Consider the following 26,612-nt stretch of genomic DNA (forward strand, 5'->3'; position numbering starts at 1 on the left):
CAGAACAGGAACAATATTTCTCTATTTCCAATGATTTATTTAAAATTACCTGCTTGTAGTGCAGAGTAGGAGATAACTAGAAGGCAAAAGAGTTGAATCTTCTGCTTTTTGCCTCTGAGCATGTTGAGGTGTTGACTCACTGGGCACTCACCGCACTGTGGTTTCACAACAAGAGCACGAGACCGAGTCTGTTAATGTCTTCAGAAAGCTCATGAGTAAAAAAAAAAATCACTCTTATTTGCCCAGGAGAGGAAATGGGTCCATCCACTGCTTGGAATGCCTGGAGTTTAAAAATAAACGAGTAAGTGAACAATGAAACTGAAGGATCATTTATTGAACCTAATTTCGTTTCAAAGGTCAGTGACTGCTGAGGCTGTACAAATTGTATCACTGCCCCTGGGTGAACTGACCTCATTGCAGCATGATGTGGCTGCTCACTCCTAAGGCGGCGGAGTGTGATGCTTGCTTGAATACACAAGGCTTGACTACAACGATTGATCTTAATCCAGTTTTTAGTATCGATTCATGAGATCTCACTGACCAACACCAGCCATTCTACCTCCTCATCGTTAACCTTCATTCCAATTCAAACTAATCGTAGAATCCTTACAGTGCAGAAGAAGGCCATTCGGCCCATCGGGACTGCACCGACAACAATCCCACCCAGGTCCAATCCCCATCTAATTCCCCCATTAATCTCTCTGATCCCCACGGCAAAATTTAACATGGTCAATCAACCTAACCCGCATATCTTTGGAGTGTGGGAGGAAACCAGAGCACCCAGAGGAAACCCACGCAGACACGGGGAGAACGTGCAAACGTTAATAATCTTTCTATGGTTCAATATCCCAGTGCATTCCAAAGCATCTTACAGCCAATGAAGTACTTTTAGAGTGTTATCACTGCTGTAATGCAGGAAACACAACTCTATTCGCCCGTAGCAAGCTCCTATGAACAACAGCAAGGCACTCAACCAGATCAATATTTTTAAACAATATTGGTTGATGGGTCATTTCGAAGCATTTGGGGGTGGGGGGGTGGTTGCAAGGGATTGGGGGGGGCGGGGTAGATGAAGAAGTCAAGAAGAAGAAGTTAAATGATGCCAAACTTCAAAACAAGTAAATGATTAATTTGAAGCAGGGGAACAGGTTCAAAAGGGATTTCCAAAAGCTGCATAAAGTCTTCATCTGTCCACTTAAGATAACAGGCATAGTCCCCAACGTACATGTAACATTTTCTACAAACTCTCTACCCTGTGTTTTGTGATTAACTGGTATAGTTTTTCTGTGGTTGGCATACTAGCAGCATTATCAACGATCGCCCTGTTATTTTTGAGACAGTTTATGGTATCATTCAAGGGTTTGGACGGAAGGTTCTCGGGAGCTGCAGATGATTTCTGGGATTCTATCAATGGTTGGAGTCGCCAGTCAGAAATGTTGAAAGCCGCTGCTCGATATGAAACAAAACGACGGACAGGAGGAATTCAATACAATCTTGTGGGCAATTAAATTGGATCATTCTAAAATTTATTTTTCAGTGGCACAGGTAGGCTTACATTAACACTGCAATTAAGTTATTGTGAAAATCCCCCAGTTGCCACATTCCAACACCTGTTTGTGTACACTGAGGGAAAATTTAGCTCAGCCAAATGCACGTAACCAGCACGTCTTTCAGGCTGAGGGAGGAAACAAGAGCACCCACAGGAACCCGCGCAGATACTGGGGGAATGTGCAAACTCTGCATAGACAGTAACCCAAGGCCTGAATCGAACCTGGGTCCCTGGCGTTCTGAGGCAGCAGTGCTGGCCACTGTGCCACCATGCCGCCTTTTAGATAGACGAATAGTGGGGTAGACATTATACCGAGATTAAAAGTATCTAAAGACTCAACAAGCCAGCTAACTCTACTGATTAAAGTAATTCAGTGCTGAGTCAAGCCTTCAATTACCTGCAAGTTAATCAACAAGATATCAATTGTCATAAAACAACAGTTTACATTTATACAGCACAACAAAGGGAATAAAATATCTCCGTTCCACTGGAAGGGATCCTCCACTCCTGTTTCAGCATGTCTGCTGCTGAAACCCTCATTTATTTCCTGTGGACGTGACTATTCCAACATGCGCAGGCTCCCCAGATTGGAGAGACCTCCCAACATAAGATTGAAGGTATACCTGACAGCCTGGCCACATGGGTCTCCACGAGGCCCTGTACTGGGCAGTATTTGGCCACATTAAGGGCATCAATTGGACCATGGGTGGACATGCCCCCCCCCCCCCCAAATACTTTCCATACCATGGGTAAAATTTCAGATGATGGGCCTTACCATTCCCATTCAATTTTACATCCCTCCGCTCGCCAGGCACACAAATTTCTGCCCAGGGAAGAGGGAAAGATATGAAGGGATCTGAAAACAAGGATAAGAATCTTAGAAACAAGACATTGCTTGACCAGAAGTCAATGTGGCTGAGCGAGCACAGTGAGGGGAGGCTGGGGGAGGGCTCAGCGAGCACAGTGAGGAGGCAGGGGAATGGGAGTTGGTGCGGGTTAAGATACAGGCAGCTGTGTTTTGGAAAGCTAAATGTGGGAGACCAGCCAGAAGCATTTTGGAATAGTCACGTCCACAGGAAATGAATGAGGGTTTCAGCAGCAGACATGCTGAGACAGGAGGGGAGGTGAGCGATGCCACGCAAATGGGTGGCTGTAGCAATGGCATAAATACGAGGTCGGAAGTTCATTTCGAGGTCCAATGTGACACCAAGGGTTGGTGGGTAAACTAGCTTAATCTGTTACCAGAGAGAGAGAGAGACGGAGCCTGGCAACAGGGACTTGTAACAAAGAGTACTTTATTCTCTAACCGAGCAGCTACTCCCTGATTGTGCTCTGCCTGCACTCACTGGGGAGAAGCCTTGTGTTCCCCACATTTAACCCTTTTGGTAGCCCGGATATCACGTGACCACTCAGTCCACAAGACCAAAAACAATGGCTTCAATCAGCCCATTATCTAATTGGAGGAAATTCCTGCCCATTCAGGACGCCTGATAAACCCTTTGATGGTTCCTGGATGGTGGAGGAGTCGGGAAAACTGGGTCAGCTACGGCTGGGCATCATTACGTGAATACTAATGTTGTGTTTCCAGGCAATAGGTGGGATTTCCCGGCACGCTTGCCCTGAAATCGGAAAATCCCACCTTTCCATAGTCAGGCCCTCGCCCGCTACAGTTCCCGTGGTGGGTGGGACGGTAAAATTTGCCCCCCTGTCAGCAAGGGGGCCGTATGTAGATGAGAAATAGGAGGCAGCTAAGGAGAGATCCCTGGGGACATGAGAGATAACAGGAGCAGGCACAGAAGTCATTGATATAGGATCGTAGGAACAGGAGAGGGCCATTCAGCCCTTCAAGCCTGTTCCACCATTTAATAAGATCATGGCTGAAAGGTATCCTAACCCATCCATGATCCTTAGCTTCACATCCCTCCATACACTTGGATAGCAAGCATGTATCAATCTCAGATTTAGAATTATTAAGTGAGCTGACATCTGCTGGTTTTATAGATGAGAATTAGGCACTTTGACCACAGTCCTGTGTAAAGAAATGTTTCAGAACTCCATTCCTGATATTAAAGCTGTATCTCCTTGTTCTAAGCTTCCTCAATAGCAGAAAAAGGTTTTACTCCTTCCACCCAGTCAATTTCCTTCAAACCCTTAGGAACCCCTCAACCCTCTACTTTCAAATCACCCCTCAACCCTCTACTTTCCATCAATCACTGAAATGATACCATTAAACCCATTGAGTCTACACTGACAACAATCCCACCCAGATCCTATCCCCGTAATTCCATGTATTTACCCTGCTAATCCCCCTGACACTAATGGTCAATGTAGCGTGGCCAATCAACTAACCCGCACATCTTGTGTGGGAGGAGTGTGGAATGAAACCAAAGCACCCAGTTTGATTATATCTTTTGAAACTTCGAATCATAGAATCCATACAGTGCGGATGGAGGCCATTCAGGCCATCAGGTCTACATCAACTCTCTGACAGTACATCCCATCCAAGCCCTATCCCTGTAACCCCACGTACTTACCCCGCTAATCCCCCTAACTGACACATCTTTGGACACGAAGGGACAATTTACCAAACCTGAGTGTGGGAGGAGACCGAAAAACCCAGAGGAAATCCACGCAGACACAGGGAGAATGCGCAACTGCCACTTAGACAGAGACCCGAGACAGCGCCAGGTCCCTGGTGCTGTGAGACAGCAATGCTAACCATTGTGCCACCATGCCATCCTATTATTTAACTGCTAAAAGTGATTTATGGGAGACATGGCCAGCCAGCAAAGTTGATTTTTGTGGAGGGTAGTCTCTGTGCCAATACGATGAAGGACGTTGCTGTTTGTGATTTTTTTCCTGCCGCTGTGATCTCATGATGAACCTCAAGTGTCTTTGGCAGAAACATTCCAGAGCTCTTGAATCCTCACTGGGTCTAAGTCTCTAACTTAAAGTCCTACCAACCCCTTCTCGTAGTGAGGCCTGTTAACCCTCCACCTCACAGTGGAGGTGAGGAGGTTGGAAGGGTGAAACAGAGTCCATTGTGACATAACAGTGACATCTCCAAGTATATGGAATACAGTTTATAGTTCTGGGCAGGGCAACCTCAAAAGCATATATTGGCCTTGGAAGGAATGCAGTGCAACTTTGCCAGAATGTGATCGGAGCTTCAAAGATCAAGTTATAAGGAAAGATTACACAAGTTTGAATTAAGATTAATCTTATCGAACATCAAGTGTCTTTTGAAACTCACACATTCATCAACTACTGATAACCACCTCTTGAAATTTCAACCTAAATGGACAGGTCCATTCAGTCTATACAGAATCTGTAAATAGATCTTCCAAAGGGATTGCCTCAGGTCAATCAACGTCGAGGTGGTCAGACCAAACAATGGAAGAGCACTCAAACAGCCTTCCAAGCTTCTGCATCGTAGACCATCTCTCTCAGGAACATACCGCAGACTGGTTCATGTAAAGGCAAGCACTGAAATTTAGTTCAGCAGATTTCTGGCACCATCTGCACCAGTCTTTGGTATGGCACCTTGTCAAATACCTTCTGACAATCCAGATACACTACATCCACAGATCCACTGCACATGTAATGTTCTCAAAGAATTCCACCAAATTAGGCAAACATGATCTGTCCTTCATGAACCCATGCTGTGTCTTACTAATGGGACAATTTATATCCAGATGTCTTGCTATTTCTTCCATGATGATAGATTCAAGCATTTTCCCTACTTTGGAAGTTAAGGTAACCTATAGTTACACACCTTTTGTCTACCTCCTATTTTAAACAGTGGCATCACGTTTGCTGTTTTCCAATCTGTGGGAATCACCCCAGCGTCCAGCGAATTTTGGTAAATTACCACTAGTGCATTTGCTATTCTCCCGCCACCTCTTTTAGTACCCTGGGATGCATTCCATCAGGGCCAGGAGACTTGTCTACCTTTAGTCCCATTAGCTTGTCCTCTTTTGTGTAATGATAGTTTCTAGGTCCTCACCTGCAATAGCCTTCCTGTCATCAATTTTTGGCAAGTTATTTGTGTCTTTCACTGTGAAGATCGACACAAAATACCTGTTCAATGCCTCAGCCACTTTCTCATTTCCAGTTATTACATCCCCCTTCTTGTCCTCTAAAGGACCAATGTTTCCTTTAGTCACTCTTTTTTGTTTTATATATTTGTAGAAACTTTTGTTATCTGTTTTTATATTCTGAGCTAGTTTACTCTTGTAATCCATTTTACTTTTCTTTATAGCTTTTTTCATGGCTTTCTGTTGACCTTTAAAATTTTCCCAATCCTCTAGTTTCCCACTAATTTTTGCCACTTTGTATGCCTTTTCTTTCACTCTGATATCCTTTTTTATTTCCTTGGATATCCATGGCTAATTGTCTTTTTCTCTAAGTCCTTCCTTATCACTGGTAAATGCTAAGATAAAGGTGTACGGTGTTATGGATAATGTATCAGCATGGATAAAAGATTAGTTAACTAACAGAAAGCAAAGAGTGGGGGTAAATGGGTGTTTTTCTGGTTGGTGATCAGTGTTTAGTGGTTTGCCTCAGGGATCAGTGTTGGGACCGCAATTGTTTACTATTTACATAGATGATTTGGAGTTGGGGACATAAGAAAGAACATAAGAAATAGGAGCAGGAGTAGGCCATCTAGCCCCTCAAGCCTGCCCCGCCATTCAATAAGATCATGGCTGATCTGAAGTGGATCAGTTCCACTGTAGTGGCTCACTTCCAAGTGCAGTGTGTCAAATTTCACAGGTGACACTAAGATGAGTGGCAGATCAAAGTGTGCAGACGGCACTGAAAGTTTGCAAAGGGATATAGATAGTCTCAGTGAGTGAGCGAGGGTCCAGCAGATGGAGTACAATGTTGGTAAATGTGAAGTCATCCATTTTGGTAAGAATAACAGCAAAATGGTCTATTATTTAAATGGTAAAAAATTGCAGCATGGTGCTGTGCAGAGGGACCTGGGTGTCCTTGTGCAGGAATCTGAAGGAATTGGTTTGCAGATGCAGCAGGTAATTAAGAAGGCAAATGGAATTTTGCCCTTCATTGCTAAAGGAATGGAGTTTAAAAACAGCGAGGTTGTGTTGCAGCTGTATAAGGTGAGGCAACACCTGGAGTACTGTGTACAGTTTTGGTCTCCTTACTTGAGAAAGGACATACTGGCACTGGAGAGGGTGCGGAGGAGATTCGCTAGGTTGATTCCAGAGTTGAGAGAGTTGGCTTATGAGGACAGAATGAGTAAACAGGGGCTATACTCATTGGAAATCAGAAGAATGAGGGGGGATTCTTATAGAAACATGTAAGATTATGAAGGGAATAGATAAGATAGAAGCAAGAAAGTTGTTTCCACTGGCGGGTGAAACTAGTACTAGGGGGCATGGCCTCAAAATAAGGGGGAGCAGATTTAGGACTGAGTTGAGGAGGAACTTCACACAAAGGGTTCTGGGGCATAGATAGCACATACAGTATGGAGCCCACACTGCAGGTAACAAGTACACAGGCAGAGAAGGAGTGAAAGCGCTAATGCAGGAGTCGCCTGGATCCATCTCTTTCTCCAACAGATTTTCCATTTTGGATTCTGCTGGGGAAGATAGCTTCTCAGGGGAATGCAGCAAGGACCAAGTCTGCGCTACCACACAGCAGCACAGGACGGTGTGGGAATAAAACAGTGGGAGAGCAGTGAGAACAGTGAGAGTGGATCCTACTGCACGGGAAACAGACAGACATTCCTTTAGCCACAGATGTGACACTGGAATGGTGTGTGCAGGAATCAAGGATGCCATTGAGTGGCTGCAGAGCTTCCTGAAGGGGGAGGGTGAATAGCCAGAGGTCACGAGCCATGTCAGTACCAACGGCATGGGTAAAAATAGGGATAAGCAGAATATAAACCCCTGCAAAAAATCAGGACCTCAAGGATAGCAATCTCAGGATTATTCCCAGTGCTATATGTTAGCAAGAGGACTTTTACCCCATAGGTGTGTCGATCCGCCTTGTTGTCTAACGAGGGGCATACACGCAGTGGGTCATGCGAGGGCTGCTCTTGGGTGTTTCGAGAGTTGCCTAGTACTTCGCATCATTTGTGTATGCTTAAACTGGACCATCTGACGGGCAACACGACAGCTCAGTGACTATCACTGTTTGCTGTGCAGATACATGGATTTGGGCCAGTGTCTGTGGGAGTTTGCACATTCTCCCCGTGGCTGCGTGGGTTTCCTCTGGGTGCTCAGGTTTCCTCCCACACCCCAAAGATGTGCTCTTAGGCTGATTGGTGTAACAAATTGTCCCTAAATTATTCTCCCCTTAATCTGGTTTCCAATGGGGGTACCATTAGCATAGACTTGGGTCAAGGGTGGAGGAGGAGAAGCACATTGTTAAAATGGCGGCGCGGGCTCGTTGGGCCGAAGGGCCTGTTTCCCATGCTGTGTTGTTCTTTGTTCTTTGTTCAGTGAGGCGACCGCATTGAATATTTTTAAGGCAAGGATAGATAAGTTTTTGAACAGTAAAGGAATTAAGGGTTATGGTGAGCTGGTGTGGAGCTGAGTCCACAAAAAGATCAGCCATTTTATTGAATGGCGGAGCAGGCTTCAGGGGCCAGGTGGCCTACTCCTGCTCCTAGCTCTTCTGTTCTTATGTTTCCGATTTTTACTACCTCTCAACTGACCACAAGACATGCTTTAAGGAAGAAACGTTTTAACCCTTTGAACATTGTGACTCTCAAGAACAACATATGGCAACTTTCTTGTAAGTTTTAAACTAAAGGAAGAATAAATGCTAATTTCTCAAACTTGAATGCAATCGCAACAGCACTCACTCACACAAGCACACAAGATACGCAGAGAAAAAAGGTTGGTTACAAAAGAAGTAGGCTTCAAAAATATGAGTCTTTCCAGATGGAGTCTGCAAATATTTCAAACTCCATGGTTCTCTTTTGGGTCACTGAGGAGATGGAGGTTGGAAATTTTTGGTAACAAATTCAGAGTGGCTTACTTCTTGCAGCAGCAGATTTCTGTTTTTGCTCTTGTTGAGGTACAATTGAGTGAAGATCTGGTTTAGTTCCACCGATCTGCAGGCAAAATGGCGAGCTCCCCTTCTCTGCTGTTTGTAGGTTCTGGGCAGAGTTCTTCATTTGGCACGGTGGCACAGTGGTTAGCACTGCTGCCTCACAACTCCACGGACCCCAGGTTTGATTCCCGGCTTGGATCACTGTCTGTGCAGAGTCTACAGTTCTCCCCGTGTCTGTGTGGGTTTCCTCCGGGTACTCCGGTTTCCTCCCACAGTCCAAAGATGTGCAGGTTAGGTTGGTTGGCCATGCTAAATTGCCCTTAGTGTCCCAGAATGCATAGGTTAGAGGGATTATCAGGGTAAATATGTGGGGTGAAGGGACTGGGGCCTGGGTGGGATTGTTATGAGTGCAGAAACAATGGGCTGAATGGCCTCCTTCTGCACAGTATGATGCGCTGGGTAGGATCTCTTCCCTCTGTGGTGTCATTGTCTTCCAGACTGACTAGTATCTGAGGCTACCCTCAAAACATGTGTTAATAAATGTTTTTTTTATCACAAGCTGGTTTCTGTCTGGTGACCATAATAACAGAGTTCCCATCTTCCAAATAAATATTGTGAATAGTTTAGGTCCCAGACCTGTCCACTGTGGAGAACCACAGGCAAAGATCTGGGCCCTGCCATTGGCATTGTTTCCAGGTCCTGGCCCCACACTCTGAGGAGGGAAGCATGATGGGAAATTATTTTGCAAGCAGTTGGCCCCATTTGGCTGAGGGAGTGGGGTGCAGACTAGTTGGCCAATTAAAAGCAGCAGGCACAGGAAGGAGGTGGGAGACTGAGAGTGTAGGTCTGATTTAAACGGACAGCAGTCACTGTTACCGCTGCCGTGTTAAGACAGGATGGTAACGAGCAGCGAGGGCAGGACAGACAGAGAGAAGATACACATGGCAGGCCAGGCATAAGATTCACTGATACCACCCTTGAGTTGGTGCTGGAGGTGGTGAGGGATAATCGAGGTATCTTGTTCCTGGAGGCTGGTGAGAGAAGGCGACCGAGCTGCGCCAAGAAGGCCTGGTTAGAGGTGGCAGAGCAAACGATTCTGGAAGGGAACAGTCTGGAAGCTCTGTAAGATGAAGCCTGTCTACGTGGTGAACAGTACCATGCATGACTATACCTTGGATCTCTGAATAGTTAAAGGCTAGTAACAAACAGCTCATATTTAAATATAGGTTAGCACTGCTGCCTCACAGCACCAGGGACCTGAGTCCATGCCCCAGTTTGGGTGGCTGTGTGGAGCTTGCATATTCTCCCCATGTCTGCGTGGGTTTCCTCCAGGTACTCCAGTTTCCTCCCACAGTCCAAAATGTGTGGTTTACGTTGATTGGCCATGCTAAATTGCCCCTTGGTGTCAGGGGGTTAGCAGGATAAATACATGGGGTTATGGGAATGGGGCCTGGGTGGGATTGTGATCGGTGCAGGCTTAATGGGCCAAATGGCCTCTTTCTACACTGTAGGGATTCTATACAAGTCTCAAGCTCATCCCTCTGAGACATCTAGAGAGCCCATAACATACAGTGGCAGCAAACACCATGATAGATATAACAAGGGTTAGTGAGGAGCTGCTGGCACTGATAGCTGCAGCATCTCATTTAGATTAGCTGCTAGAATTGTAGAGAGAGGCCAGCACTGCCTAATCTCTCTCCCTTTTGTCCTTGAAGAAGAGGAAACACGGGGAGAGGGATTACAAAGATGGAGCAGTGCCCCAGCTCACCAAATTTGCTTCGGGGGGGAGGCAGCTCTTGACATCACATGAGGGAGTGGAGAACAGGAATATTTGTAGAAGAGAGGATAAAGGTATTGAATTCCTTAAAAGGGGATAAATCGCACTCCCTTGCGCCCGAAAGCTAATTTGTGGAGTCTCAGTTCTGCAACTGACCTTACCAAGGATGGTAAGGAGCAGCGAGAGACAGAGAGAAGAGACGCATAGCAGGCCAGGCACAAGACTGACTGATACCACCCTTGAGGTGACGCTGGAGGTGGTGAGGGGTAATTGAGATATCTTGTTCCTGGAGCCTGGCAAGAAGGCAACCCAGCTGCGCCAAGCAGGCCTGGCTAGAGGTGGCAGAGCCAGCAAGCAGCCACAGTGCAGTAACAACTTAGTCACAGTGCCAAGGACCTTCCCCCTCCTGGAAAGGTGAGTACAGCGTGACAGCCAGATAACAGTTCTCTAGCTCTGCAGCCACCAGCATAAACACCAACTGAGTAGTCTGAGGGTGAATGACGCTCCTGAACATGGGAGAAATGTGCACCCTGGGTATTTACTGACCCATCCACTAGGGTCAAATAACCAGGGCTGTTTTGATATGTACCTTCATGCCATTTAATATGAAGAACTCGGAGATGAGTTCTCATGGCCACTTTGTGTCTCCGTTAGGGCCAGCGAGGTGCAGAGACGGAGCATGCCATTGCTTCAGCACTATGATTCAGGTCCTCAAACGAGAGAAGCCATAGACCCAGAACTGTCACATCAGCAACCTCACCAAAGCTGATATGCTTATATCAGTGATCATCGCACAGGGTGAGAAAGAACAAAGTAAATTACAGCACAGGACCTGGCCCTTCAGCCCTCCAAGTCTGCACCAACCACGCTACCCGACTTAACTAAAACCCCCGACCCTTCAGGGGAGCATATCCCTCTATTCCCATCCTATTCATGTATTTGTCAAGACGTCCCTTAAAACTCACCACCGTATCAGCTTCCACTACCTCCCCAGCAACGAGTTCCAGGCACCCATCACCCTCTGGTGGCACTGAATGGAGAGCACATTATGAGTGAGCAGAAGGTGGGAAAGGCAGGGGCAGCAGTGGACAATCCCCCTCAGATGATGGGGAACAGATGCAGTCAGGCTCAGCTGGACACATGCACAACATTGGGAATCACATATAAGACAGCTCTGCTTTGACTGGAGCGTGAGATATGTGGCCACATGTCGGAGTCCCCTGAGGTAGTGTGGAGCTCTGGGCTAAGAACACAGGGGTCTATTCAACCCAAGGGCATCATCATGGCTTAGGGTTTTGAACAGTGTGACAAACCTCATGGAGACCCACATGCACCAGTACTCGAGTAAATCAGGGAAATAGAACGCAAGATACATTTTGAAGCATTGATTGGTGAGTAACGCTGATGGTGCAAAGATGCACAGAATGAATGCCAGTTGTAGCCCAGATGATGGTTCCCTCTAACAATCCAGAGCCTCAAATGACTGAGGCATTCACGAATGAGGATGAGTGTGTCACTCCTTCCAAGAGCACCATCATTACCCATCTCCTTGTTGCCTCTGAGCAAAGGCCCTGTGACGGAGATTGCCCCCGTGACGGAGATTGCCCCTGCATTGGCACCGATGCAGCAACCTTCGGAGTTGCCTCCACTGGCATGCGGATGACTGCCCGCTCATGGCTGAGCTGCCCAGGACAGACACAAACAGGCTCATCCAACGTTACAAGGGGAGCACTGCATAGAACCGGCCAACAGCAAAGGCCACTGCACTGGCGAGTTCACTGGGGTGACTTTCACTTGTGCTTGTGTGAATTGTTGATTTTAATCACATTGGAGCTACGGTGCCACGATCCCAGACAGATAAGCTTCCATTGTTTAATGGCCAGGCTGCAAAAGTGGAAAGAGATGTTGCAGGGAAGCAACGGTCTTTAAGCAGGACACCAAGAGAGCTGGAGAAAAGTACAATGCACGTTGCTGTTAGGAATGGAACAGTCCAAACTGGCATGATTGATGGTTATTTCCTCAAGTTCAGAATAAAGTGAATGTCAGTGTGGGCAGTCTCGCGGGATGAGTGAAGCTCAGGTCAAGTTGTGCCTGGATTAAATGTACCCTGTATTATGGTTCAGGTTAGAAACTCCAAGTGTTTCATGGAGTCCGCCTGAATGATCAGTTTTGCATCTTGAATTTGGCTAGGGTAAGCATGAGATGTTTCACTTGAGGTGTGGTTCAAGTGACCCACTAGGGAGCTTTTATCAAAAAGTTTATTTAAGAATATAGTTAAACATGTATAGGAAGAAAATTAGCAACTTTTATCAATTACAAACAAGAAACAAAGCAACCACTATAATGTATAATGAATATCTCTAATGTGTTCCAATTAAACCAAAATCCAATAAACAAAACCTTTTAAATAGATTTATCACTGAACAGGCTAAAGTTTATATATTACTGGAATACAGTTCCCTGGGTTGAATGCTGATTTCAAATGATCTCGAAAACTCAGGTCTGTAGCTCCAAAACACAGATTTTTACTGCAGGATGGCAAACAAGACGTGCTTTCAGCTAACTGGTAAAACTTTCAAAATAAAAACAGAGAGACACTTCTTTCAGCTATGCTCCTAACACTGCAGCCAAAACAAAACTAAAAACCCTTGTCATCTGACTGGCACACAGTTTTCTTTGCTCCTTCCACAATGACATCAGCTAAGGCTGTGAGCTGAGAAACATTGACTGTGAGGGCTGCAGCGATCATGATTTTTAAAAAAATCTCTCGAAGGGACAATAACCTTGCACGTGGCTTTCTCTCCATCCTGATGACAGCTTTGATTCTTGAGACATTCCTGGCCACCTCCCTGCACAGCATGGTCACTTCCCTACCCTGCATCTCCTTTCTCTTCCGATAAGCTGTGTCAGTTTGGCATTTCACCCTCTTCCAGGTCCACACATCCCTGGGGAGCAAATGTGGTAGAGAATGCAGCAGACCAGGGCACTGCAGACTATTGCAGGGAAGGAACCGGCCAGTCTAGACTCTGGAACCATATCTTCAGAAATCCAGAGGCCTGCACACTGTTGCTGCCTGGAAGCAGATGGTTTCGGTTGCATCTTTGTGAGTAGCTTTCTCTTTGAGGATATCCTTTTTCACCTAGAAACTATCCATAGGGTTTCAGTGAGTGCCTGAAGAACAGTGACACCCTGGACTGGCCAGAGAATGAAGACATCACAGCAGTTGCTAGGATAGCAAACACGCTTTTGCAGAAAGCTCTCGTTATGGTTGCGTACCATCTCAACATTGGGGGCAGTGGAAGCCATCCCTGATGATGAATCACTCTGACCATTTTCATTAGGTGAGGAGATTGGAAACCAAAACAACATAGAATCCTACAACAAAAAAAGGAGGCCTTTCAGCCAGCCATGTCCCTACTAGCTCTTTGAAAGAGCAATCCAATTCATCCAACTCGCTTGGTCTTGCCCCATACCTCTGCAAATAACTTCTTTGCAGGCGGATGACAAATTCTGTCTTGAAAGTTACTATTGAGTCTGCTTCCATCGCTTTTCAGGGTTGTGCATTCCAGACTATAAAATAGAATCATCTACAGTGCAGAAGGAGGGAATTTGGCCCATTGAGACTACACTAACAACAATCCCACCCACACCCCATGCCAGTAACCCTCCCTGCCAAATTTACCCTACTGATCCCCCCCAACACTAAGGAGTAATATAGCATGGCCAATCAACCTAACCCACACATTTTTGGACTGTCGGAGGAAACCGGATCACCCGGAGGAAACCCACGTAGACACGGGGAGAACATGCAGATTCCACACAGGCAGTGACCCAAGTCGAACCCAGGTCCCTGACACTGTGAGATAGCAGTGCCACCGTGCCGTCTGTACACCAACCCATCATAACAACTTCTGAATAAAAGGAAAACTCTCTTCATTTCCCCTCTGGATATTTTGCCAATTATCTGAGATCTGTGTCCTCTGGTCACTGACCTTTCTCCCAGTGGAAAGGTTTTCTCCACATCGAATCTATCAAAATCCCTCTTAATTTTACATGAAGATCAATGAATTATATAAAAGCCGATCCTTTGCCAGGTCCTTTCCTGTTGGTACACACAGCAGGTACACACCTAAAATCAGCTCCAGGGTCAGGACTTTACACCCCCTCCCCACCCCCCAAATTGCTGGCCCCAATGTCACGAGAAATCCAATTGCCAAGTTTCATTTGAAATGTTAACTGCTCCCCGTCACATTTATTCCAATCGGAAAGCAACGAGCATTCAAGGTCAGAAATCATGAGTCACAGCACCTCATCTTGCCTCTCATTTGGAACTACAATGCTGAACCTTACAGAATTATACTGTACAGAGTGAGGCCATTTGGCCCATCTCATGCCAGCTGTTTAAAGGAGCTCTCCATCTGATCTAACTCCACCCCCACTCCTTCCCCATCATTACTTTTCCCAGAATTTATTCAAATCCTCTTTGAAAGTTACTGTTTCACCACACAGTGCATTCCTGATCACGATAGCCTCTGGTCACAGAGTGACTCTCACACAATTAAGTCAGTTAGAATAGATGGTCCAAGCAGCAAAAATTTAAAATGCAAAATAAGTTTATACTGAAACCGGCAATTGAAGAAATATCTGTAGCATAAGGGATTGGCATTGAAAGGGTTAACACGGGACTGGATATAGTACTGCCCACAGTACAGGAACACACTACCCAGGTCTTGAGGGCAGGTGTAATAACGCAGGAAGCCAACTGGAAAGGAAGGGCATTTATTGTAAATCCTAAAGTAAAGCCACCACTCCGTGGAGTACATACATAAATCCAACTGGGCCAATAGTTCGTCAGACCTTTCCCAGTGCCTGCCTTATAAAGATGATGAGTTCCACCTAGGTAGGCAATTGCCTGTTACCAAGGGAACTCGAATTCAACAGGCCCCACAAGGAGATCAAATAGAGATTCCCTTTGGAACTCGTGGGCTTTTTAATTCATTTGTGGAACATGGGCGTCACTGGTTGGCCAATATTTATTGCCCCTCGTTGTCCGAGAGGCTCTGGAGTCACATGCAGGCCAGACCAGGGAAGGACAGCGGATTTCTTTCGCTGAAGGACATTAGTGAACCAGATGGGTTTTTACGAGAATTGACAATGTTTTCATGGTCATCAGTAGATTCTTAATTCCAGATATTTTTACTGAATTAAAATTCCACCACCCACCATGGTGGGATTCGAACCCAGATCCTCAGAACATTAGCTGAATTTCTGGATTGATAGTCAAATGCTAATACCACTAGGCCACCGCCTCCTCTTATCATTAGCAGGATTGGACTGGACAGACATGTGTATAGAATCATGCATGAAGACAGCCCTTAGCTTAGACCTTATACTACATATATAGTTATGTGTCGTTAATACTGTTAAAACTATATAAGACTCAGAACCTCTTCATGAGATCTACTGAACTACACACACGGCAGCTTTCAGGACAACCAAGACCCTTACAGAAACTGATGAAGAAATTTAAAACCTGGAAGATTGAAATAGCAGTTTTCTGACTTATGAAAAGCACCAGAAAGAAGCAAAGACGCAGAAGGAGATCACCAGAGAAAAGGTCCAAAGCGGAAGCAGAAATAAAATTCCAGAATGCAGCAGAAAATCCCATGAAAGTCCAGCTAGATTGCTCAAAGAGTGCAGAGTTAGAAGACTTCATGGTGATGTGTTAAAATGAACTGAACTTCTTGGCTAGAACAAGCTTTAAAAAGGCTTTCAAGTCAGCCTCAGTCAGAATTGCCGATCTAAAACATATTGTAAACAGTTCTAGACCCAAGTTAGTGCACGTGGCAGCCAAGCTCACTCCAAATCGAGCATAAAGAAATATCATTAAAAATAATCAGCAGTTTAAAGCCCAGCAAAAGCCAGGAATCAATAGTTTCGTGACCTGAAAATGCTCAGATACAGCTAGGAAGACGTAAAAAAGGTCGATCCAGCGACGGCTGCCAAAAATTGAAAATACAGAAATTGCCACCACCATTACTGTGAAGGAGCATGTGAAAATTAACCAGCGTGGGAGAATTCACTGATAAGACACATACAGCAGCACCAGAATTCAAAACTATACTCACTCTTAACTTTAATCATTGGTCAAAATGTTGCCTCACTAGACCAGTTTGGACTCATCAAAGGCCCTGACCGATCAGAAAGTTGGGGACATTGGAGAAAGAGATTCACTAGATATAGGATTGCTTCAGGTCTAAATTAAAAGACAGAAGCTGAACAGGTTAACACACTGATTACTAATTTATTCTGTAGGTCCAATAGCTGATGATATGATAGCTGAACAAGGAATCAATGAATCCTTAGTGAGATCTGGTGAAGTTTTAAAATTATTTGACACCTATTTCAATTTGAGCAGTAACAAAATCCCTGATAGAGAAAATTTTAACAAACATGTCCAACAGCCAGGAGAATGTGTTGGCTCTTTCACTAATGAGCCGCACAGACTGACTGAAGGCCGTGACGGTAATGACCAATAACCAGAGCTAATCAGGGACAGGATTGTTGTCAGGCTGGCAATGATGGACTTTCAGACATGTTTCAAGCTAAGGGAGATTTGAATCTTGAGGAGGCCATTTTAGGTTGTCAAGGAATCGGTTTACAGTGCAGGTCCATCTTAAGCGATGGTGCAGAGCAACCTGTCCAGGTAATAAAACAGCAGAGGAACAGAGACACTCCAGGCCAAGGGAAGCAATACCTTAACTGACCACTAGAGGGTGTGTGACCATGTCAGCGCTGTAGAACCAAACAATGCCATATCCATAATCAATGTCTGGCGGTCTCAACATCGCGTTGGGCGCTTTAGAAAGTTATGCAAAGCTAACACAGACGGACACACAGATGATCCTAAGACGATTCACGAGGTCAGGGTACCACACCAAGAGGAACCGCAGCCATGTTGCTGCAGTGAGGTCAAAGAATCAAGATTTTCATCCTGGAATGTGGGCATCTTCATTAACGGCCATCTCGCAAACTTTAAATTGGACATGAGAGCCAGTGTTGCAGTCTTCTTGGACAAGAAACCAGGGAGGTTCACCCCACAGCCGATGTTACCCACAATGCAGCTGTATGGTTCAGGCATCATCAAACCCAAAGGGCAACATGGTGGCACAGTGGTTAGTGCCTCACAGCACCAGGGATCCAGGTTTGAGTCCCTGTCTGTGTGGAGTCTGCACATTCTCCCCATGTCTGCGTGGGTTTCCTCCACGTGCTCCGGTTTCCTCCCACAGCCCGAAGAAGTGTTGGTTCGGTGCATTGACCTGAACGGGTGCTGGAGTGTGGCGGCTAGGGGATTTTCAGAGTAACTTCATTGCAGTGTCAATGTCAGCCTACTTGTGACTAATAAATAAACTTTTTTAAAAGATCTTAAATTTACTCTACAGGTAACAATCACAGTGGGAACAGAGAGACCCTGTTCATTGTGCACTGTCAAAAGGCCTGTGCCAGCCTCAGCGCCTTATAGGAAACTGACCCAGTCACCAAGCAAGGGCCTGGTTCCAAATTTGAAAAGGAGTTCCCAAAACTCTTTCCCGAATTGGGGTGTCTGAGAACAGCATCCAGGATTACACTGAGGGAGGATGCTAAGCCCGTGTGCCTAGTCACACCAGCAAAAGTACCCCATCCATTCGTGAAGCTAGTGTAGTACCAGCTGGATGAGATGACAAAAATGGGTGGCATCTCCCCCATCTCTCAACCAACTGAATGTTCTTCTGGGATGGTCCCAAAACCAACAGGTCCCCCCGCCCCCGTATCTGCATCATGGGCGGCACAGTGACGCAGTGGTTAGCCCTGCTGCCTCACAACACTAGGTACACGGATTCAATTCTGGCCTCGGATCACTGCATGTGTGGCGTTTGCATGTTCTCCCCGTGTCTGCGTGGGTGCAACTGGATTAGGGGACTACCACTACGGGGCAGGCCACTACATAGCGGCCCTCAGGTGGATTCGGATACGAAAGAGCGCAGATCTCCTATATAACCACCTCTAGACAAGGCCAGATTAAGCCCAGAGTGACAGCAATCCCTGCAGAGACCCACCCGACACAACATAGCAACGGTTGCCAGTGTCAGAAGAAAAACAAGTTTCCTAAACCAACGTGGCTGAAAAGAACTCGTAGGCCGAGGGACAGGAGAATGAAGAACTTGGAAACTCTGCCTCTCTCCGACAAGGAACAGCTACTGTGCATAGCGATGACAAAATCAGAACCCATCAAATTGTCAGTGAGACTAAATATGTCCAATTTTAATGGAGGTGGATACAGGTGCAGCCGTATCGGTCACTGGCGAGACAGTGTCTAACAAGATACACACTGGACTCCAACCTTTAGCCCTGACCAAAACTTCAGCAAGGCTGAGGACCTGTACAGAGGAACCACTGGAAGTGATGTGTTAGTTGCTTACAGGAAACAACTGGTTAGGCTGCCATTGATAGTACTGGAGGTTCAGGACCGAGCCTATCGGTACAAAATTGGCTGAAAGAGATCCAGCTAAACGGGACAAATATTTTTCAGCTGGAAAACGGACGCCTGAGTGAAGCCCTGAGCAAATATCCGGAAGTTTCACGGAAAGGTCTAGAAACAATTGAAGAAGTTAAAGCGAAATTTCACATCGATCTGCAGGCTGTCGCGAAGTTTTGCAAAGCCCGACCAATACCATTTGCATTCAAAAAAGGTCAACACAGAAATCAAAAGATTGCAGCATGAAAGAGTAATAAAACCGGTCCAGTTGGTGGAATGGGTGGAACCCACGGTTCCCATCTTAAATAGGATGGCTCGGAGCACCTTTGCAGTGATTTCAGATAATAAATCGTTCGTCTCAGCTGGACAAATACCCAGGATTGAGGATTGGTACGCAAAGTTGGCAGGACGACTCCTAGTTACAAAACTGGACATGAGCCACGCATAGCTGCAACCACGGCTGGACGAGGATTCACAAAAATTCGCCACAATGAATATACTGAAAGGCCTCTTCCAGCATAAAAAATTACTCTGAGATTTTTCAGCTTGTGTCGTATGCCAGAGGACCATGGAGAACATCCCACACGGAGGACATCCCACACGGAGGACATCCCACAGGTTGCCATTGACCTGGACAATGTCCTCATTACAGGAAAAACAAGGGCAGAACATCTGCAGAGCCTGGACGAGATGACAAAGTTTGAAAAGAGAGAAATGCGTCTACTTAACACCGCAAGTAATCTACCTCAAGTACAAAGTGGATAAGTTGGGCTTACATCCTCTGGAGGATCAGGTGCGAGGTATAAAAAACACCCCAGCCCCACCACCATCCAGGAGTTGTGGTTGTTTTTTTGGACTAGTGACGTACTATGGAAAATTCATACAGAACAGGATCTCCATTCTGGATCCCCCTCCACCAGTTGCTTAAAAAATGCGACAAAGCCTGGGCACCAGAACAGGGCCTTCAAGAAAATTAAATAGTAACTCTCATCCGAAAATGTATTGGTACATTACAACCCCAAGAAGCAACTGGTACTCACCTGTGACACCTCCCCATATGGAATGGGCGCAGTCCTAACACACAGGTGGCAAAACGGACAGGAAGGGCCAATAGCTTTTGCCTCCAGGACCCTAGAAGGTCTGGCTGTAATCTTCGCGGTTAAAAAATTCCACCAGGTGGAAATTCACGATTGTAACAGTTCACAAGTCCTTGCTGGGCCTACTTAAGGAGGACGATGCAGTGCCATCGATAGCGTCAGCCTGGATCCAGCGTTGGACATTATTACTGACCGCAGACCATTATCGGTTGGAGCACCGGCCAGGGACTCAAGTGGCAAAAGCTGATGCCCTAAGCCAGCTACCATTACCGGACACCCCACCATTGGTACCCAGAGTAGAGGAGACCATGATGACAATAAACTTCTTAGAAACCCTCCCAGTGGACACACATGGTATGTGCCAATGGATGCAGAAAGACCCTGTATTGATGAAGGTAAAGCACCCGGTGCTAACACGGCAGCTGGAAAGCCTGGTCCATCCACAGTTCCACCCATACTGGAGCAGAAGGGAGAAGATCACGGTGGTAGACGGGATACCGCTATGGGGAGGACCGGTCATCGTCCCAAGGCAGGGGCATCGGGCCATACTGGCTGAACTAACCATCAGCACCTTGGGGTATCAAAAATAAAGATACTGGCCAGGAGCTAAGTCTGGTGGCCTGTTCTGGATGCAGACGGAATGAAACTGGTAGGACAGTGCCAGAGGTGCTAACAGGAACAGAAGTCACCGCCGGCAGCCCAGCTGCACCTGTGGGAATGGCCAAATGATCACAACTCCGTGTCGATTTTACAGGCCCGCTTATGGGATTTTAGGTTATAATAGATGCCCATTCCAAACGTTGAACATTAAAACGGAACTCAGGGAACACAACGGCAACCATTGAAAAACTGCACATCATAGTTTGCAACACACAGGATCCCAGAGGTGTTAGTTTTCGACAATGGATCAGTTTTTACCAGCTTAGAGTTCACAACATTTATTGAAATCGAAAAGGATTCAGCACATGAAGCGGGTACCTTACCACCCAGCGTCAAACGTGCGAGCGGAGAGAGCAGTCCAGACTTTAAAGGCCGGGTTGAAGAAACAGCCAGTGGCATCAATAGAGATTGAACCCACGCGCTAGTTATTCGACTATAGGACAACTCCACACGCCACCACAGGAACCACCACGCCAGCAGGATTACTGATGGGCAGATGACCCCGCATCAAAATGAGCCTGTTATTTCCAAACATGGGAGGGAAGGTGGGAAGACACTAAGAAGCCCGAGCCGGGGGCCGTGACAACACTCACCAAGAGAGACACTTCGATGCCGGTGAGAAAGTTCAGGTAAGAAATTACACAACTGGACCCCCATGGATAACAGGAACAGTCGAGTCCAGGTTGGGATTGGTATCCTACCGAGTATGCGTGGGCGAGGCAGTGGTAAGGAAACACCTGGACCAGGTCCCTGCCTCCAACTCTCCACCTGTTCCTGAGCCGAGTCCACCCTGCAGTCCTAGAGACGAGCAGTGATTCCCCACCCCCCACCTCTCCGACAGGTTCGTACAATCTCTCCAATACCTCTGGTGGAGATCTCAGAGTCCGAGATGGACACATGGGATGAGTTGGGATATCCTGATCCAGCATTCGAGGGGAGGAAAAGACCCCTGAGGAAAGCAAACCAAGAGGATACCTCGGACTTTGGAGGGAGGAGTGTGATGACTTCGGCCAGGCAAATGAGGTTGGCCTGCTAGAGTATGAGCTCCCTGAGTCCTAACTGATGGGCCAATCAGGGAGCCTCGTGCTCCCTATTTAAAGCAGGTGTGTCAGTCTCTCTGCCTGCTGTAGCAGGAAGCAACAAGGAGAGAGAGCTCTGTTTAGTAACATTATTGTAAATAAAGAAGCACTATGTGATGGGACCTTCTCCTCCATGGAGTTATTTCAGGGGGGCCGACACTAAATTAAAGTTGTGCATTCCCCAAAAAAACCTCTATTCGGTCCTGAAGACACAGCAAAATTGGAGCACTTACTATTATTTAGCTGCCCATTCTGGAGGTCAGTCAATGGCAGCTCATTCACATTTATTCAGCAGAAAATAACTGTTTCTGTTTACACCACTCTGTCATTCCATGGAAGTGACATAAATCAGAAGGTCTTCTTTGTAGCAGAGGTTATCCAGTTGTGACACGCTGTGTATCAGATGACAGGAAGCTGCAGCACAAATTGCTTTGCAGGCCCGGTTTGGCAAAACACAAAAATAAGGGAACAAAATAGCAACAAGCAAGTAAACAAAGCAGACTGGGTGGTTTGATCAACTTTTAGCAGATTCAGATTAGCCTGGGACAGAAAGCACGCAGGATCAAGTGTTTCTGAATAGGATCAGTGAGGGATCACCCGCTCACACAGTCTGCATAGTGCAATGTGTGCAAGGGTCAGCAGCATTGAAAGGGAGACTGTACAGCGTACTACCAGGATGTTCAATGTGGTTCTGCGTTCGTTCATAGAAAGCTGCTTTAAGAATCTGTATCTGACATCTAACTTCTTTTTTTTACTAGGACCCTTCTGGCACTTTGTGCTGTAACTGACTCCTGTTCTAATTCAAGAGCCCCAAGTCATAAGGCCACAGATTGCATTCCTGTTGCATATTGGCCATACACTTCTAGCTGCACCAACAGGCTTTCAGTAATTTATTTATTGTTTCAGTCTTTTCACAAAGCGCAGTTTTAAGACACAGGCCTGGACACATAAGCAATTGAACTGCACACACACAAAGACACAATATAATTTAAATAGTCACGGTCAGTAAGTTGGCAGATTTACACGCTGAGCCAAATTATCAGTGCTGGTAGCCGCACACGTACTTACTGTAGAACAGAGGAGTTTATAATGTCACCATCTAGGCAGCAAACCGCTAAAGTAATTCACCATAGGACAGAGACTCTTCATAGAAGAATGTCCTGACAAGAGTCAAAAGCCAATGTTACTGGCTGTACACATTTCACACACGAGTACCACTTTGAGTTCCAAACGAGGCTTGTCATTCCAGCTCGGAGTACTATTTCCAGGGATAAAGGTGGCACTTTTCCCTATCGGGTTAATCGGCAAAGGTCTGGGTACATTCTTCCACAAGTCATTTAGATATGATTTTACCACCTTCACAATCAAGGAAATGACAGCATTAAGTAGACTAAAGATAAGAATAAATTGAATAACCCTCCAATGCCTTGTAAAAATTACTTGTTCAGCAAATTTACTTTAATTAATTTGTTGTCATTTTTCCTAGTACTTAATATTGACAGGTTCATCATTAATAGGACAAATGCTCTGTTTTATATTAATTGCTCAGATTATTTTCTCAACATACATAAATTAGATTTACATTAATTGAGACGCACTAAAGTCAAACTGTTTAAAAAACAACTGCAGTTAAGCTAAAAAAAATTATAACCACAACAGGGACTCACCAACATTTTATTTTCGATCCCTGAGGGATGTGAAGTCATTGTAGTTAGTCCCAGATGACCATTGGTGATTTAACCCAACAATCATCTCATCTCAGCTCAGAGGCAAAGGTTGAGACGATGAATAACCTCAGCCAGTATGGGATTTGAACCCATGCTGTTGGTGTTGCTGTGTACCACAAGCCAGCTGTGCAGCCAACTGAGCTACTGTGGGTATCAGGAGGAGAGCCGCGATTTATTACCCATAAGGAGATGTACAAGGCAAGCTTTTCTACGCAGAGGGTGGTGGGTGCCTGGGACTCGCTGCCGAGGGAGGTAGTGGAAGCAGATACGATAGTGAGTTTTAAGGAGCTTCTTGACGAATACATGAGTTGGATGGGAATAGAGGGATATGGTCCCCGGAAGGGTAGGGGGTTTTTGTTCAGTCAGGCAGCATGGTTGGTGCAGGCTTGGAGAGCCGAAATTTTGCTGTAATTTTCTTTGTTCCTTAAGTTGGAGAGCCAGCTTCTTTAAGTACCATGGCTGCTGCAAATTATTTATCTCAGATTCAATTAATTCCTTGGATTGAACTTTCAACTTTGCCAGTTGTCATGGTGGGATTTGAAAACCTGGGCAGGATCTTGGCACCCCTTGCCTCATGCCTCCCCCACCTGTCCCTCCCACCCCGAACCCCCCCCACCTCCCCCCCATAGCAGGTTCTCTGGTCACCGTGATGATTTACAATTGGCCACCAGTGGAAGACGTCTACAGTATTTTGCGTGGCTCACCAGTTCGGCGACCAAGGTAAGTGGGCAGGATGGCATTGGTCGCCATCACTCGGACTGGAACATCCCATGGGAAGGAGAGTTGGGAAAATCCCACCCCTGTGTTAGATCATTAGTACACGTCGCAGCATGGCTAGGTGAGTAATAAACCACTCAGTTATGATGGCCATACAGCAGAGCCTCCACTATCACAATAACACTGACGTCAGCCTGGCTTCACTAGGTAACATTGTCGTCTCTGACTCAGAGGGTAAAGGTTCAAGCCACACAAGACTTCAGTGAAAAAGCTCACCGACAGTCCGCAACACTGACATCCCAAGCACACACCGTCACCGACACAATCCCTCGTACACACCGTCACCGACACAATCCCTCGTACACACCGTCACCGACACAATCCCTCGTACACACCGTCACCGACACAATCCCTCGTACACACCGTCACCGACACAATCCCTCGTACACACTGTCACCGACACAATCCCTCATACACACTGTCACCGACACAATCCCTCGTACACACTGTCACCGACACAATCCCTCGTACACACCGTCACTGACACAATCCCTCGTACACACCGTCACTGACACAATCCCTCGTACACACCGTCACCGACACAATCCCTCGTACACACCGTCACCGACACAATCCCTCGTACACACCGTCACCGACACAATCCCTCGTACACACCGTCACCGACACAATCCCTCGTGCACACCGTCACCGACACAATCCCTCGTACACACCGTCACTGACACAATCCCTCGTACACACCGTCACTGACACAATCCCTCGTACACACCGTCACCGACACAATCCCTCGTACACACCGTCATCGACACAATCCCTCGTACACACTGACACTAACACAATCCCTCGTACACACTGACACTAACACAATCCCTCGTACACACCGTCACCGACACAATCCCTCGTACACACCGTCATCGACACAATCCCTCGTACACACTGACACTAACACAATCCCTCGTACACACTGACACTAACACAATCCCTCGTACACACCGTCACCGACACAATCCCTCGTACACACTGACACTAACACAATCCCTCGTACACACCGTCACTGACACAATCCCTCGTACACACCGTCACCGACACAATCCCTCGTACACACTGACACTAACACAATCCCTCGTACACACTGACACTAACACAATCCCTCGTACACACCGTCACCGACACAATCCCTCGTGCACACTGTCACCGACACAATCCCTCGTACACACCGTCACTGACACAATCCCTCGTACACACCGTCACCGACACAATCCCTCGTACACACCGTCACCGACACAATCCCTCGTACACACTGACACTAACACAATCCCTCGTACACACCGTCACTGACACAATCCCTCGTACACACTGACACTAACACAATCCCTCATGCACACTGACACTAACACAATCCCTCGTACACACTGACACTAACACAATCCCTCGTACACACCGTCACCGACACAATCCCTCGTACACACTGACACTAACACAATCCCTCGTGCACACTGACACCGACACAATCCCTCGTACACACTGACACTAACACAATCCCTCGTACACACTGACACCGACACAATCCCTCGTACACACTGACACCGACACAATCCCTCGTACACACCGTCACCGACACAATCCCTCGTACACACTGTCACCGACACAATCCCTCGTACACACCGTCACCGACACAATCCCTCGTACACACTGACACTAACACAATCCCTCGTACACACTGACACTAACACAATCCCTCGTACACACTGACACCGACACAATCCCTCGTACACACCGTCACCGACACAATCCCTCGTACACACTGTCACCGACACAATCCCTCGTACACACTGTCACCGACACAATCCCTCGTACACACCGTCACCGACACAATCCCTCGTACACACCGTCACCGACACAATCCCTCGTACACACTGACACTAACACAATCCCTCGTACACACCGTCACCGACACAATCCCTCGTACACACTGACACTAACACAATCCCTCGTGCACACTGACACCGACACAATCCCTCGTACACACTGACACTGACACAATCCCTCGTACACACTGACACCGACACAATCCCTCGTACACACTGACACCGACACAATCCCTCGTACACACTGACACCGACACAATCCCTCGTACACACTGACACCGACACAATCCCTCGTACACACTGACACCGACACAATCCCTCGTACACACCGTCACCGACACAATCCCTCGTACACACTGTCACCGACACAATCCCTCGTACACACCGTCACCGACACAATCCCTCGTACACACCGTCACCGACACAATCCCTCGTACACACTGACACTAACACAATCCCTCGTACACACCGTCACCGACACAATCCCTCGTACACACTGACACTAACACAATCCCTCGTACACACTGACACTAACACAATCCCTCGTACACACCGTCACCGACACAATCCCTCGTACACACT

The 26,612-nt window shown here is 46.7% G+C and overlaps 1 protein-coding gene across 1 annotated transcript in view; it reads right to left on the reverse strand.

Moving 5' to 3' along the window:
* susd2 (sushi domain containing 2) overlaps positions 1-22,879 on the reverse strand; it is a 114,337-nt gene extending 91,458 nt beyond the window's left edge. Inside the window, exons 1-2 of the mRNA XM_080208433.1 lie at positions 22,769-22,879; positions 50-280 (exon numbers count right to left, since the gene is read on the reverse strand). Of these exons, the coding sequence (XP_080064559.1) occupies positions 50-122 (73 nt within the window). The 5' untranslated portion in view covers positions 123-280; positions 22,769-22,879. The remainder of the gene's footprint in view (positions 1-49; positions 281-22,768) is intronic.
* Positions 22,880-26,612: the final 3,733 nt, after the last annotated feature.

Source organism: Carcharhinus amblyrhynchos, chromosome 20 (assembly GCF_965287045.1).
Source record: "Carcharhinus amblyrhynchos chromosome 20, sCarAmb.v2.hapA, whole genome shotgun sequence".
Lineage (NCBI taxonomy): Eukaryota > Metazoa > Chordata > Chondrichthyes > Carcharhiniformes > Carcharhinidae > Carcharhinus > Carcharhinus amblyrhynchos.